This window comes from Nesoenas mayeri (genome assembly GCF_963082525.1).
Source record: "Nesoenas mayeri genome assembly, chromosome: 19".
In the NCBI taxonomy this organism is placed as follows: domain Eukaryota; kingdom Metazoa; phylum Chordata; class Aves; order Columbiformes; family Columbidae; genus Nesoenas; species Nesoenas mayeri.
In genome coordinates, this window is record NC_137568.1 from 6321178 (window position 1) to 6336306 (window position 15129).

Consider the following 15129-nt stretch of genomic DNA (forward strand, 5'->3'; position numbering starts at 1 on the left):
TTGCTTGCTTTCTTGAGCTTACTAACAATGCTCAAGAAGTCAAGCCAGATATTCTTCAGAGAATGAAAAGACAATGATAAGTAATAATTAAAAAAAAAAAAAAAAAGGAAATGAAGAGCATGGGTCAGTGAATGTAGATTGGATTGGGAGCCAAGCACCATTCCCAGCTCTTCCACTTACCCACCATTTAATTAAGGGCAAATCCTTTCACCACTCTAAACGATTCTGTTCGCTGTCCACTGTCCCCTCTAATTATATTTTCTTTGGCAGCCTGAATAATAAAATTTGTGTATTTTCATACATTTGTATACATGTGTGCTTATGTCTCTACGTATATACAGATGGCATGGCACAGGAGGGCTATGAAAAGAATAATCCTCATAATATGTTCTAGTTTAAATGATAAAATAGGAAACAGCCTTATAAGATGTTTTGGGGATAATATTAAATGAAGTCTTTAAAAGAAATTCAGAACCACCCATTCTATCTCTAAAAATCTCACCAAAGCCACAAGCAAAACTCCCCAGGTCCAAACTACACAGAATGGATTCAAATGCGTCTGAATTAGATCTGTTTGCCAACGTATAACAGATTTATCAACAAACCCCATCTCAGTTGTGTCCTTCAACCACCAGTTACCCCGAAACAACTGTAATTGGTTAATGGCTGCTCTTAAAAAAACCAAAACACCAAAACCAACACACACACAACAAAACAGGCATATGGTATGACCTAGATTTTTCAGACCTCAGCTTTTATCTATAATCCTCTGCCTAGTGTTTCTTAATAAAAGGTTTAAGGCTTTCAGAGGCTGTTCAACAAAGAGATGATTCCTGGGCTACATGTCATGTGCAGCACTCACCTTTCCACCCTCATCAAATTTTCCCACATGAAAAAACCATTCTCGAGAGCAGAACCAGGTTGGCATGATCACAGTAGGTCCATGGGAGGTAAACACCTAGGAAAAAGGTGAAAAAAAGGCAGTCTTAATGAATAGAATGTCAAAACCAGCATCTGCTGGGGAACAAATTAGACCTTACGCATTCACCTGAAATCCTGCAAATCCTTATGCCTATACTTTCAGCAATTTTAAGCACTGAGATACACAAGTGCTTAGTGTTTAAAATGGGTGTATACCAGCATCTTTGTGGTGTCACAGCCCAACAGATGAATCTACTTCCTGCTTCATATTCCATACCTTCTATCATAAGTCGCAAAACGTGCAGAGTACTTGAAACTTCATTTCAAATTTAGAGAAGGATACTGGAAATGACACTTCTATTAATAATGGTGATGTTGATATTGCAGAGAACAATCTTTAAAAGTTAAAGTTCTTAAACTTAACCCTACAATTGTTGTGTAATGATTTTCCATTTTATATTCCTTATCTATATATATATCTATATATCCATATAGAGATATATATATATATATATATATAAAGAACTTTCATTGATCTTTTATTTCTGCCAAAGACACTTCAATCTTAATCAAGCTTGGAGAAGTAAGACGCAATTTATTTTAAACATAACTAGAGTACAATGGATTTCCTATTCAGTGGTACCTACCTTAAAAGGTTGTTGGAAAGAAAATGCTTTAGGGACTTAAAAGGGAGTGGCTATTAATTTCATTCTCTTGACTAGTGACAGCCAAGAACTATACAAATGGGTCTTTGCAGCTTTAAGCAAACTCGTTGTAAACACAACTGTGAAAGAAACCAGAATCTGGATTATGGAAGGTAAACTGGTTCGTTCTTTTATTACAAGATGAAGTATCCAGCCAAACAAGAGACTGAACTTGTCAAACAGAATGTGCTCAGTTAAGCCAGGAGACACTGCCTGCTTCCAAGAACTGCACAGAAAATAAAGAGCACGGCCTGGTTTAGGAAGGCAGAAGAAAGAAACCTCACAATTAGTGCCAGTCTTCAAACACTAATGAAAATGCTGATCTTATGAGCACATGATTTTATAGCGTGCTATGGTGATAATATTAACACTCCCATACATTTGGCATTTTTACACGTCAGTGTACAACCGTACATTTTATCACGTGCATTTCAGCATTTACATATCAAAGGTGCTTTTCTTGATTTCAACCTGGGACAGAGCTCCTCAAACTCTTCTTACATCTGGCAACTTGCATTTCCACAGATAAACACAGATTTAAAATGCAAATCCTACACACCAGTTCTATACAGAAACTTAGAACAACTCTCTCCAAACAAACTGGATTCAAAATCTAATCAAAATTCAATAGTTAATCTACTCCCACTTTTCTTATGGCATAAACCATCAGATCAAACACAGGCATCCACTTCAGGGCAAAATATGCTGCATGCAGACTCCAGGAACGTAACGTTAGAACCTGTAAAGGGGTCCTAGAGTAACTCATCTCAACATAGACACTTTAATTTTAGTCAGAATAATCCTCTCTCCTAATGGCTATGACTTAACACATTAGCAGTTTGTTCAGCACTGAAATACACTGGCTTCAGAGACGTTAAATGTCAAAAACTCCCCACAAAAGTCAGCGGGAGCTGAAAGAGTCAAAACTGCCCCAGAAAATCAGAGCAGACATGGTTAGTCAGGACATGGTTATTAGCTCCACACTAATTACAAGGTCAATTGAGTATGGCCTGAACCAAACAATGACCAAACAGTAATCCCAAAAGAAAACAACAGTAGGGAGAAAAGCTAGGCTAGAATGCATTGCACTGAATCGCAATTCTGAATGAAAGAAAATCTTCAAAAGGAAGCCCTGAGCCTATTGGAACACATGAAATGTGTTTGGAGAGGCCAGAATGCCATTTCTTCAGCACAGGCTGGTTCATCAGAGAGCATAAATGCACTTAATCTTCAGGATGTAGCTCAATGTAATTAGTCAGGCTCACGTGCAAAGAGCATACATCTCAAATATCTTGGATAATCTGTGTTCCACTGATGTGTATATATTCCAGTGAAACTAAATAGAACAAATTTGAAATGCTGAGGAAAAAAAGAATCAAAAAATCAAAACATCACTTCTGTTAACGTGGGCGATGATATGATGACGATCACATACCAGACCATCACACACTGCATACACCAGTGTCCTTCCTAAATCAAACACTGCTCCATGGCTCACTGTCCATCTCAGAAAAGATACTAGAGGGGAATCACAGACAAAATTGAGACTGATGATGTCAGGGTCCTATCCTTCAAGAAAAGTCAAGGAAGGGAGCCAGGAGACCTGCGTGGTTAAACAGGGAACTGTTGGGTATGCTCACATGGAAAAGGAGAGTTTCTAGAGCATGGAAGGAGGGGCTGGCCACCTGGGGTGAATATCAGGCTGTTGTCAGAGGGTGTAGGGAGGCAACTAGGAAAGCTAAGGCCTCCTTAGAATTCAACCTGGTGAGAGGGGTCAAGGACAAAAGTAAGAGCTTTTTGCAATACGTGGCAGATAAAACTAACAGCAGAGGCAATGTAGGCCCACTGATGAACGAGGTGGGGGATCTTTCGAGGTCCCTTCCAATCCCTAACATTCTTTGATTCTGTGGTTATTCTGGCATACTCAAACCAACACCCTGTGAAAAATTACAGCAATGCTGCACCTATGAAACACAGTGCAATAACTGGTCGCTGACATACCAGCCAGAGAAGAAAGAGGCAACTCCAACAGCAGTTCTGTGCACTCAAACCTTCAAGCTTAGCAACACCATTTCTACCTGTGGAAGAATCCTTACTGGCAAGTCTTTCAGCTTGCTAATTAACATGGAGATAAGATATCAGGTCTTTAAAGCTCATGGAACATGAAAAGACATCCCGTTCAGTTAAAATTTCATTTTCCTGCTTCACTGCAATGTGAGAAAACTTAATTCCAAGAAGAAATAGAGAATATGGTACCGTGTGTTATTGCCGCTATTTGTACTGTACAACTGCCATGGCGAATGAGGAAAGAAAATATCCTCCAGGCTGAGAAAAACCACCCTTTAACAGAAGTACCAGAGGAAATGAAGGAAATACACTTGATTTAACCCTACACATGCTTTAGCTGCTTCTCTGAACCAGGTGTGCCAAGTTTTTAGCACTGAAACAAGTGTGACACTTCAAGCGCTTTAATTTGAATTAGGTTGTTTCTAATAACCTCTTCCCTTCAATTCCAATGCGAACTTCTCACATGTTTCATTCTATACAACGATACCGTGTTTATACCAACTGCCATTTAGAAAAGACATAAACCAGGTTTATATACAGCATCTGCAAAATGTAAAGCTAAAAAAAATTACATGAAACGGCTGTACAGTGTTTTAAGTTAAATGGAAGATGTTTCTGCTTCCACTTTTATCAGACTACCTTCACTGACTTCAGTAGCATTCCTGCATCCAGTGCATAACTGGATGTACCATTTACACTTTCTGATCCATAAAATGTTTCTGACATATCTCCAAGATCCTGTGCAGGCTCTGTCAGAGCAAGGAGGTGTGTTAGTTCAGGTGTGGTGCTGTGCTAAGCCTGGACACGGGGCTGCCCGTCATGTGTGTGATTCAGCACAATCAATTCATCGCTACTTTGATCCGGGATAAAACTCATCATCATCGAATGCATCAACATGCCCAGACAAGAAGGCATTTTGGCTGATTTATGAGGCCTCCAAAACAGCAGGTCATTTGGACATTAAGAACATACCTGAAAGGTTTTAAGAAACTATATTTGAAAGCACAGTTACAATTTTTAAACTCCCATTTTCATACAAATACAGCTATTTCAGTCAGAATCGACCTACAATGATCATCTAGTCCAACTGCCTGACCACTTCAGGGCTGATCAAAAGTTGAAGTGCATCATTACCCAAGTGCCTCTTGAACACCAACAGGCTTGGAGTGTCAACCACCTCTCTAAGTAGCCTGTTCCAAAAAAACCCACACATTTTTATTTTATCATCACCAAAAGATGACTGGATAAGTGTTGCTCAGCCTCATCATATTATTTTTGATATTTCTGTGGCAGGCTGGGTTTATTCTCAATTTCCAAGTTGTAAAGTTTCTGACTTCCAAGCTATCAGTCCAGATACATTTCTGCACATCTTTTCCCTGAGCATTTGCCCTGATCATTCCAGAGGGCCCCGCTGTTCACCTCACCCCACCACCTCCTCCCATAGCGGGATCACCGGTGGATGGGAGCAGAGCCCAGGCTGCCTGTCAGCTCACACTCTCATTCCAGTGTTCTTTCTGATGCTTGAAACTTTCCTTCAATGAAGGAAGGGTGTGTGTTCCAGTTTTACTTCGGGAAACACACAATAAGCTGTCCTTTGAAGAAAAAGGATAGAAAAATAACACGGCCTTCAAGAAAAAAAAAAAGAAAGGAAAAAAAGCAAACTTGACACTTCCTATGCTGTCACAGCTGTTCTGGGCCCTGCATTCTGTTTAAATATTTTCCAGTCTAACAGTCAAACAGTTCCAAATAACATAATGCGTATGCTGTACAACGGTTTTCAGACCTGGACTGTCTCATTTCTGCTGCAACGTGAGACCTATCACCTCTACACACAAACTGAAATAAATAACCTAAAGGAAACTTTTACGATCGATACCATGACAAATTATTCAAATGTCATCTTTTTTTTTTGCTAAGTCTTAGAAAGCTAATTATATCTTTTTATAACAAAATGTTCTTTGTAGCGCAGAGAAAATATCATATTTATGATCTAAGTATCTTTGGCAGAAGTACACCAATACAAACTATCGTGCTATGGAATTAGTTAACAAATTTTTATTTCAAATAAAAATCTATGTACCTTGAGGGGTTAGTTCATCTTTAAAGCAACACAAAAGATTACAGGATAGCTATTAGTGATTCTGATCAACTTACCCAAATTAAAAAGCATCATGTTTTCTTCCTAAAAAACTGTGCATTTCCTAATGGTGACCCTTTGTAGAAACTGTAAATTGCTCTAGCTCCTGTAGTCGTTTACAAAAAATGAATCTCAATGTTTATTGCACTAAACTAAATATTATAAGTCAGAAGTACTATGAAAGAAAGATGGGTGCACAGAATCATGTTCCTCTTGGACTGCTGTGTTTTCACAGATGTTATTTTCTGGGGGTGGCAACTTTTAGAATCTCAAATGAGGTTTTTTCAGTGATGAACACTGATACAAAGGTTTGCTTATAAATCATATTTTATGCATTTCATTCTGTCACAGAGGCACCTCGAGGTCAGTTTAAGGGACAACAGTGTCCAAAACAACTTTTATTAAACCGGTGAGAAACAGGGGTTTAGCACTCCAAAAGGGACTTGAATACAGGTTCGGATATCGGTTGAGGAAAATCATTAAGGGGCAGCAACTAATACAACAGCAGATCCACAGTGTGCATGCACGTGGCTTCACCAAAAACAGTACCGGAGCCATCCCTGAGTCTGGGAGGAGTCCACGCTTGCCTGAACATGGTGTGGGATTATTTTAAAGAGATACACGTACGCGTATTGAGTATGTAAAGTGTACACTCACAATCCTGCGAGGAGAAATACACGTGCAAATGTGCATGGAAGACTGCACGTGCTTATGTGCAAGCACGGGAGGAAAATACACTTGCAATTATGTGAGGAAATAATTTATACATGTGCTCGTATTGAGCATGGAAAGTACACGTGTAAATGTGCATGGAAAGTATAAATACGTGTGCAAATGTGCACGGAAAGTAGATACACTCGCAATCCTGCGAGGGTTAATTTTACTCACACACGAGGTGGCAAGACAAGCGGAGTCTCCATCCCGGGGGGGCTCTCGGCAGCAGCATCTGGCTCATGCTCCAAGAGACCCACGCAAGAGGCAGAGCCTCGACAAGAATCCCGTTTTTTAAAGCCTGATCAGATCTGACTGTAGGCATTCCAGAAGCTTCTCTGCACCCCTATACTGGCTGTGGGGTGCCCCTGAAGCTTCCACACATCCTCCACACTGCCCACGGGCACTCAGCGGCTCCCTGGCACCTCGGCACTCCCCTCTTAGCAGCCCTGGCCAGCAGCCCCTGACGTCAAACAAAAGAAGCTGTTAGCCTCAAACAGCAGAGAAAGAGGGAGATGTACCTATGCCTTCCATACCTGGGAAGGGAGGGGAAGGGAGAGGGGTTTGCATTCTGCCACACATTCCTTCCCTTTATGAAAAACGTCTGAGTCAATGCTCTTGTTGTTTAAATCAAAATATATATAGTTTTGACAGCACCTTAGTGTTTCACTCATTTTTTCAGTCTTATCATCTGTTGTCACTATAGTCTTGCTGTTCTAAATTGTTCTAGACATAACCTCTTAATTTACTAAGCATAATCAGGTAATTGGTATTCTCCAATTCAACATAATTTTTCCTTAGTGTTGCAGCTGCTTCACAAATCCAACAATTTTAAACATCAACATTTAAAATAGCAAGAGAAGATAAAATTCAAAATCCTTTCCATATTAAAAACCATGATCTTGTCAGGAATGTCCTTTATGTTCTAAATATTTCCATTTAGTTGAAACAAACCATTCTCTTGACAAAAATGTGAAAGCAAAGCTTTTTCTAACACAAGAGAAAACTAAGAAATTTTATGTTTTGCATTTGAAGCTCTTCTTGATTATGATAAAGGGGGGTGGAGCATCTCCCGTGTGAGGAAAGGCTGAGGGAGCTGGGGCTCTGGAGCTGGACAAGAGGAGACTGAGGGGTGACCTCATTCATGTTTACAGATATCTAAAGGGTGAGTGTCAGGAGGAGGGAGCCAGGCTCTTCTTGGTGACAACCAATGATAGGACAATGGGTAATGGGTTCAAACTGAAACACAAAAGGTTCCACTTACATTTGATAAGAAACTTCTTCTCAGTGAGGGTGACAGACACTGGAACAGGCTGCCCAGGGAAGTAGAATGTAGTGCTAAAATCTCAAATAAGCAACTCAAGACCTGATAACAGATCACAAGTTTCAGTCCTGTAAAGAGAAAATTCTTTACTTAAAAGAAAGGCTCTTGAAACTCATAGATGATTTATGTCACCCTTGGGCATTTCTCTCTTAGTCTCAAAACAAAAAAGATATTGTTAACACGATCTTCTGATCAAAGAGCGTCACTAAGAAACAGAATACAAATTTTTCTCTTTTTTTTTTTTTGTTTGAAAAGGTAAAGCATCAGTGTCCTCTGGGAAACAAGAAAAATAATCACAAGTAGAATTGCAAAAGAAAGATTCAAAGACAAAGCAAGTTGAAAATTCAGCTCTGCTGCTGGCTATGCCGCCAGGCTCCTCTGCAGACCGTCGCACTGGAAGTGGCCAGAGCCTGCTCCGCTGCAGAGTGCTGGAAGCTCTCTCAAGGTCACAGTTACAGTATCTGGCCTGTGTGCAGCAAAATCAAACTATATTCAAGTTTCAGTACAGAATAGGTAATTGAAGTTAACAGGAGGAGAAAAATGGAGAGGGGGCAAGGTGATGGAAATAAAAGTACGCTGCAGAAAACCCTTGGGCAGGACCCAAAAGTTGCAGATAGGACTGCAAGGACCTGTAGAAAAACCTACAAGCCTTGGAATAGTGAGCAAAGAAATTACTTGTCTTTGCTTCCTTCATACTACATGCAGGAAAAAACAACACAACACACCAAAGAAAACACATCACCACAAAACAAAACAGATTTTGTGTGGCTAAAGAAACTAGACTATAACAAGAAATATCTGCTGCTTTCATCACCTTATCCCATAATAGAAACAACTCACAAGAGGCCAAAGTCTGCCCCTGTACTCAAAGGAGGTGACGTTGTGTGTAAGGCTAATACCTTTCAACATGTTCCAACACATCTCGTAACTCTCAGTTGAGTCTAATTCATGTGAAGTCATCTTAAAGAAAAACAAAAGTAACATGATAAACCAATTTATTTTATAAATGTCTACATCTGCAGACTAAAACATGTGGATTTGGTTTTAATTTAATCTACATAGTTTTATTGACGCGCTTCCTAAATCACCTAACATCTACTAGACAACTGTAAATTAGTTTCAATACATTTTCTTACACTTTGCTGAGCGGTAGAGGCTATTAGAATATATCATAAAAATCCCCTTTACAGATTTCGTATGATACATGGAACATGGAGAAAATGTCAACCTTTCATCAAAAATTAATTCCTTGTCATTAACATTTGCCTTTTTATCTGAAAGTTGATGATTCACACAAAGTAGAAAGAACAGCTGAGTAAGGAAAACAGTCAAACAGTTTTTATTTGTCTTTTCATCAATATTGCCTCTCAGTGGAATCAGCTTCAAGCTTCAGACTTAGCCCAGTATCCACCACATTTCTAACAAGAGGAACTGGGACGCTGGTCTGATGGAAAGGGTCATGGTAGCAGCTTATGTAGAGAACCCAGGGGATGCACTTGCATGGAATATATATTTGGCATACATCAAAATAAATCCAACCAAACATAAAGCTTGTTCACAGTTACGCCTCATTTCATATTTGAATATAGACCACATGTTTGAGGATTAAGCTGGTGAACCCAATCTGTCTCTTCCAGGAAACAGTAATGTAACAATTGGGCTATAGAACTGTCAATTATTTCATATAGAGCAGCTGTGCACGAAGCATAGCGCACTCCAAAACACAGAGCCTTCCTAAAAGAAGATGATCTTCTGGAACTTAAATTCAAAACACAGCCATGTGTCATTGAGCCAGTAGTCTTTCACAGGAGAAATAAAACCTACATGTATTAATACTGCATCAAGGACACACACTATGTTTCAGAGTTCTCACAGGCTGAGGTGCACTTCAAAAATACCCTTTTAATTGACACTTCTTTTATTAGGACTTCCTTTTTTATTATTTAGTATAGCAAAGAAACTAAGAAAAACACAAAAAAAAGGAAAAATGCACTTGTACTTCTCCATCTACTTTACTGCCGCCTAAATTACGTTTCATCAGACAGCAAGCAGACCTCTATGGAGAAAACAGCCTGCCAAATCCTAGAATTACAGGTTAAAAAACAGACACGAGCCAAATGAGCAGCACAGGATCCATAAATCTCAGGCAACACTAAAGTGAACTGAAGCTTATTTTTCCTTTTGATCTCGCTCAGCAGATTAACCAGGCTTTTCCAGCGATCAGTATCTAATACTTTGAAAAAAGACACACCGAAAAGCTGACAGTTTTTATATTTCATTTCCAATACTTATGCTTTTTTCCAACTCTTTCTGAGAGCTGATACGTGCACGTGACTTCAGAGGTATACAGAATAGACGGATAGTAAATCCTCATGGGGAAACAAGCCCCTGTTGCTTCTTGTCTTGCATTTCTAAGAAAGTAAATGCTGATGTTATGAGTTATGTTAATAAGTCACGTTTAATCGTGTATGTTTTGTAAAAAGCCTCCAGGCAATAACAGCTGAATCAAAGCCACAATCTTGTTTATGTGGGTATCTCTTTTTCCTTTAGAAGACAAACTTATAGATAAAGTAAATAAGGTTGTTAAATGAACTAAAGAAATAAGTTCAATGAAGTCTCCACTAGAAATCAGAATGAAGCAAAAGAAATAACTGCCAGTACAATTCACAACAGCCTTGAAGAAAACATGAAAACATGACTCACATGGTAACTAAAAAATGCCTCTTTTATAAAATTGAAAGCTTCTGATTTTTGTATGCACATTGTTTTTCATTATTTGCAGAGTTTCCCTGTAAAAACTTGCTTTATATGACTGTATTACAGGAGCAGGGTACAGTTGAGTTGGGTGGGGGAAAATTTAATGAAATATAACAAGAGCAAGTGTAGAGTCTTATATCTGGGTAGGAATAAGCCCAGATTCCAGTCTAAGTTGGGGAATGACCTATTAGAGAGCAGTGTAGGGGAAAGGGACCTGGGGGTCCTGGTGCACAGCAGGGTGACCATGAGCCAGCACTGGGCCCTTGTGGCCAGGAAGGCCAATGGTACCTGGGGTGGATTAGAAGGGGGGTGGTCAGCAGGTCAGAGAGGTTCTGCTGCCCCTCTACTCTGCCCTGGTGAGACCACATCTGGAATATTGTGTCCAGTTCTGGGCTGCTCAGTTCCAGCAGGACAGGGAACTGCTGGAGAGAGTCCAGCACAGGGCAACAAAGATGCTGAAGGGAGTGGAGCATCTCCCGTGTGAGGAAAGGCTGAGGGAGCTGGGGCTCTGGAGCTGGACAAGAGGAGACTGAGGGGTGACCTCACTAATGTTTACAGATATGTAAAGGGTGAGTGTCAGGAGGATGGAGCCAGGCTCTTCTCGGTGACAACCAAAGACTTTTAAGTCTAAAGATCTGGTGCCCATGGGTAAATACTTTCACTTACATGCAGTATTGGTGCCTATGAGACAGGTGCTTATTTTTATATTTTATAATAAATGCTTCAAGAATCCACTGATGACAGAAAAAGGAGATCAAATCTCCATGGTAAAAGCACGTACCTCAAGTACCAAAATTAAACTTTCCATTTGCAGCATTTGTATTCACCTCCATGTATTCCCAATCCTATGACGAAAGTCTGTGATATAAGAATATGACCTGAAAAGAGCCTTAGAATCCTTTAATGGAGTATCACTTCAGGAAATGAGGTAAACGTTTTACTTCTATTATGAAACGCTGACATGACTGGTTGAAATGCAGTTCCAGGCGGTTCAGAATACGCCTGCTGTCGGTAATCAATACAGAGTTTGGATTGCCGGCTCTAGCCTTTGGCAGCTCCCCCGTGTCACACTGCGCAAGCATGAGCTGAGAACTCGGAACATAATTCAGTATTGAGACAGGAAAAGAGATTAGAAATGAAAATCTTGTTCAAAGTTGATACTTATGCCAGACCCACCAAGTTGCTTAGAGAAAGCTTTATGCAGAGAATTAAAGCTGCTTTGTCAGGCAGCTTTAGAAATATTTTGAGCTGTGGGAATTTCTCCTCAGTTCTCGGTTCTCCTCTCCCTTTTTTTAAGTAGGAACTTTTATGAACCAGTATTCAACTCAAAACTTCAGAAAGCATACAGAGCCATTGGGTCATCTGCATTACAATGCCTGATTCATCACGTATTTATATCATAAATTATATTTCACTATAAGAAAAATAATTTCCTGTCAAAATGAAAATGCTCCATTTTGACAGTTAATTTATATGGCTGACAAAAAAACAGACCCCAGCCAAAAAGCCTCATTAAGTTAATTTCATCTAATGTATGCTCATATGGAGGCAGAGAGGACAATTATAGATTCATAATTTTATTATCTGGATCAGACGATTATTTTTGAATATGGGAAGAATGTATGAATACAAGTCACATTTGTTATATCTGTGAACGTCAATAAATCAGTACTATCAAATTTCATTCAGTAACTATGGAATTTTCAAAGATGCCCTTTTTTATGTAATTCTACACTTGAATCATACTACAAAGTATCTGATTTTCACCACATTCATGTGTACATTTAATTGCCTTTTTCCTCCCCCCAGTTACCGCTTTTCCGCCCTGCCTTGGTGAGTCCTTCGCTTGAAACTTCAGTATCTGGTAAGCCAGGCTACCTTGTCCCTGAGAAGAAAGACCCGGTTTATAACCTTCTAGCTTTCAAAAGTGCCACTAATCAAAGAAACAAGAAGGAAGGCTCAACCAACCACCGGAAACAAAGGCAGAAAAAAAAAAAGTGGGGGTTTTTCAGAAAAATAAGGAAAGCCCATAAAGCAACCAGAGAGCTAAGCCTCTACTCAGCAAAGTCTGTGAAACCTCTACTGTGAAACCTCTCAGCTGAGCAGCTGAGCAGGATTTAAGGTGAGGAACCATTTTATCCACTTGTCCTACTATTGGTACTTGCACCTTCACAAGTAACTGCTTTTAGCAGGTATTTTTCAGATCTCTCCGCTGTGCACAGCTCCAAAAACGTGCATGTGGACACTACTCACGGAGATCGTTGCCTTCCCTCACAATGATGGAGAGCAGACACCACACTGAGGTTTTACTTCTACTAAACAGGCTGAAACATTAGGAGGCTCACTTACAGAAATCTCTTTTCTAAGGTGAGACATTTATATTCTAGATTCACCTTCTAATGGCATCTACTTTACTGTTTCCATTGGAGGAACTGCATCAAAGACAAGTCTCTCCTGAAGAAGCCAATAGGAGAAGTTAAGCCGTTTCAAAACCAGGATCTTGTACCTTCTCTTCATTAGCAGAAACTCTCCAGCTATGCACAGGCTCTACTATCAGCAGGTGCTGCTGATATTTTGAGGCATTTTCAAACATATTTGTTTCTTTATATCACACTAGAAAAGACTACACATCAGTTTGGGTGTTTGCCATCCTTCTTGTTTCAAAATAACACAAATGAAAAACGTTCACATAGACATTTCCCCTCTATAAGTCAACTAGTAAGTCTGGACAGAAATCTGCAATGAACACAAAGCACAGTATTAGGGCAGAAAACCAGCATTTGATCTGAACACCTCTCCTAGCTCAAAGTGACAAATAAGTATCACTTTAAAACCCGAACTATTCCACATTAATACATCTGGATTAATACACTTGTATTAACATTTTAATACAGAGCACACACAAAAAAAGTCATTGAGTAACTGCTAGAACAAGGATAAATATAACTAGTTTTCTACTTTTTTTTTGAGAATATTTTCCAATTTCTACAGGTTTTGTATTTGGTCTTAGATGTAAATAACAGAGCTTCAGAATACCGGCACTTCCAAATAGGTTGAAAATATAAGTGCCATTGATAGGTTTCATTCAATGAAAATGACATGAACTGTCAACAAACCAAATACTATGAATGAATTCAAATTCCTTTTCTTCATTAAACTCTCCTAATCACACAATTACTGCTTGTTAGGACAAGTTCCCTATGCGGTCCTTCTGTCAACAACAAATAATCAGCTTCACCCAGCTGAAAATTCAGATAAACTATTTGAAATAATAATGGGGTGCCTGCATAAGTCCACTCTTTGTCTTCATTCAAGGCACATTCAATCAAACAAAAACCATGGAGCAGATTCAAGGAGACTGAACGGTGCACTCACCTGCTCCATTACGTTCCTAAGACGCAGCTATTTTGGGTTTGTCTCAGCAGCTATACAAACCATTACCAGCTGAAAACACGATCCATTTTCATCTGACAACCTTTTAAACTTGTCACAGAAACATTAGCACTATTGCATCCAGTTTAACCAGCAGAAAGAGATGTGACACCCTGGTCACAAGCCTGGGAGAGCCCAGATGACCCTCAGGTATAACACCAAAGTCATTTCCTTCCCTTGATCACTGATGGCAGTTTAGCATATTTTCAGATGGGTAAGTGCTTTAACCTGGGATTCACATACAGCGATTCCTCAAGTGTCTCACCGGGAGCCACAGCTACACACGTTCCTGTGTAACCTCATCTGGGTGTTCCTACTCCGAGAGGGGGATTGGACTGGATGAGCTTTCCAGGTCCCTTCCAATCCTTAGCATTCTATGATTCTATGAGGTTACACAGGAAGGTGTCCAGGTGGGTTGGAATGTCTGCAGAGTAGGAGACTCCACAACCTCCCTGGGCAGCCTGGGCCAGTGTCTGTCACCCTTACTGAGAAGAAGTTTCTTCTCAAATTTAAGTGCAACCTCTTGTGTTCCAGTTTGAACCCATTGCCCCTTGTCCTATCATTGGTTGTCACCGAGAAGAGCCTGGCTCCATCCTCCTGACACTCACCCTTTACATATCTGTAAACATTAATGAGGTCACCCCTCAGTCTCCTCTTGTCCAGCTCCAGAGCCCCAGCTCCCTCAGCCTTTCCTCACACGGGAGATGCTCCACTCCCTTCAGCATCTTTGTTGCCCTGCGCTGGACTCTCTCCAGCAGTTCCCTGCCCTTCTGGAACTGAGGGGCCACAACTGGACACAATATTCCAGGTGTGGTCTCACCAGGGCAGAGCAGAGGGGCAGGAGAACCTCTCTGACCTACTGACCACCCCCCTTCTAACCCACCCCAGGTACCATTGGCCTTCCTGGCCACAAGGGCCCAGTGCTGGCTCATGCTAATCCTGCTGCCCCCAGGACCCCCAGGTCCCTTTCCCCTACGCTGTTCTCTAATAGGTTATTCCCCAACTTAGACTGGAATCTGGGGTTGTTTCTACCTAGATCCTATGACCTCTAGTGCATAAATTCCTGTTTGCATGCT

General features: G+C 40.3%; 1 protein-coding gene across 1 annotated transcript in view; it reads right to left on the minus strand.

The window, feature by feature from the left end:
* B3GNTL1 (UDP-GlcNAc:betaGal beta-1,3-N-acetylglucosaminyltransferase like 1) overlaps nucleotides 1-15129 on the minus strand; it is a gene marked incomplete at both ends in the record, with an annotated part of 89408 nt that overhangs the window by 28755 nt on the left and 45524 nt on the right. Inside the window, one exon of the mRNA XM_080356689.1 lies at nucleotides 863-958. Within this exon, the coding sequence (XP_080212815.1) occupies nucleotides 863-958 (96 nt within the window). The remainder of the gene's footprint in view (nucleotides 1-862; nucleotides 959-15129) is intronic.